The sequence below is a fragment of the Calidris pugnax genome, unplaced genomic scaffold, assembly GCF_001431845.1.
Source record: "Calidris pugnax isolate Ruff unplaced genomic scaffold, ASM143184v1 scaffold871, whole genome shotgun sequence".
NCBI lineage: Eukaryota > Metazoa > Chordata > Aves > Charadriiformes > Scolopacidae > Calidris > Calidris pugnax.
This window is the reverse complement of record NW_015091533.1, coordinates 1-1,393: the sequence shown is the minus strand read 5'-3', so window position 1 is coordinate 1,393 and position 1,393 is coordinate 1. Positions and strand designations below refer to the sequence as shown.

General features: G+C 65.6%; 1 protein-coding gene across 1 annotated transcript in view; it reads left to right on the top strand.

The window, feature by feature from the left end:
- CASQ1 (calsequestrin 1) overlaps positions 1-880 on the top strand; it is a gene marked incomplete at its 3' end in the record, with an annotated part of 2,471 nt that extends 1,591 nt beyond the window's left edge. Inside the window, exons 2-4 of the mRNA XM_014961755.1 lie at positions 215-326; positions 587-660; positions 750-880. Coding sequence (XP_014817241.1) covers positions 215-326; positions 587-660; positions 750-880 — 317 coding nt within the window. The remainder of the gene's footprint in view (positions 1-214; positions 327-586; positions 661-749) is intronic.
- Between the last annotated feature and the right edge of the window lie 513 nt (positions 881-1,393).

The window sequence follows — 1,393 nt, the reverse complement described above, 5'->3', positions numbered from 1 at the left end:
CCCCCCTGACCTTGTGGGGGGACCCAGCCGTGTGGCACCCCCCCCCACAACCACTGACCCCCCCCATCATTATCTCAGGACCCTGGGCCCCCAACCTTCCCTTTGTGTGGCTGGGGGAGGACCCAGGTGTCCTGATCCCCTCCCCTGTCCCCTCTGTCCCTCACCTGGGGGGGTCCTTGGGGACCCCACTCTCCCCTTTCCCACCCCCCACCAGGTGCTGGAGGACCCGGTGGAGTTCATTGAGGGCGACCATGAGCTCCGGGCCTTCGAGAACATCGAGGATGACCCCAAACTCATCGGATACTTCAAGAACGAGGAGTCCGAGCGTACGTGGGGCTGGGGTAGCCCCCCCATGTGTGTCCCCCCCCCAGTCACAGCCCTAATTCATCCTTCCATCCGTCGTTTGGTTCTCCATCGTCCCTCCATCATCCCTCCATCCGTCCTTCCGTGAGGGACCCACCTGGACACCCCCCCAGGAGCGTTCGGCACCACGGGGTTGGGGGGCTCCCTCTGGAGCCGGACCCACCGGGATGGGACGGGGCTGGGCTGGGGGTGTCAGCACCAGGACCCCTCCCTGCCCCCCCAGACTTCAAGGCCTTCGAGGAGGCTGCAGAGGAGTTTCACCCCTACATCCCCTTCTTCGCCACCTTCGACAGCAAGGTAGGGGTGGGGGTCCCAGGGCAGGGCAGGGCCACCCCCCCTGTGCCAGCACCCATGGGGGGGCTCAGGGACCCCCAACTCCACCCCAGGTGGCCAAGAAGCTCACCCTGAAGCTGAACGAGATTGACTTCTATGAGCCCTTCATGGAGGAGCCGATGACCATCCCCGACCGGCCCAACAGCAAGGAGGAGATCGTGGCCTTCGTGGAGGAGCACAAGAGGTGGGGGCTTGGCCCCCACGGGAGGTGTTTGCCACAAGAGATGGTTGCCACGGGAGGTGGTTGCCAAGGGGAGGTGGTTGCTCAGGAGGGATGGTTGCCATGGGAGGTTGTTGCCAAGGGGAGGCAGTTGCCATGGGGAGGTGGTTACCATGGGAGGTGGTTGCCATGGGGAGGTGGTTACCATGGGAGGTGGTTGCCATGGGGAGGCAGTTGCCAAGGGAGGTGGTTGCCCAGGAGGGATGGTTGCCAAGGAGGGATGGTTGCCATGGGGAGGCAGTTGCCACGGGAGACCATTGCCACGGGAGACCGTTGCCACGGGTGAGGAGGTTGCCATGGGGACCGGTTGCCATGGGGAGGTGGTTGCCATGGGGATGGGTTGCCATGGGGAGGTGGTTGCCATGGGGACGGGTTGCCATGGGGAGGTGACTGCTGGGGCAGCCGCAGCCTCGGGGATGGGGGATTCCCGGGCAGGGGGAGGCCGGGTTGGGGGGCCCCCTCCCCATGTGCAGCGGG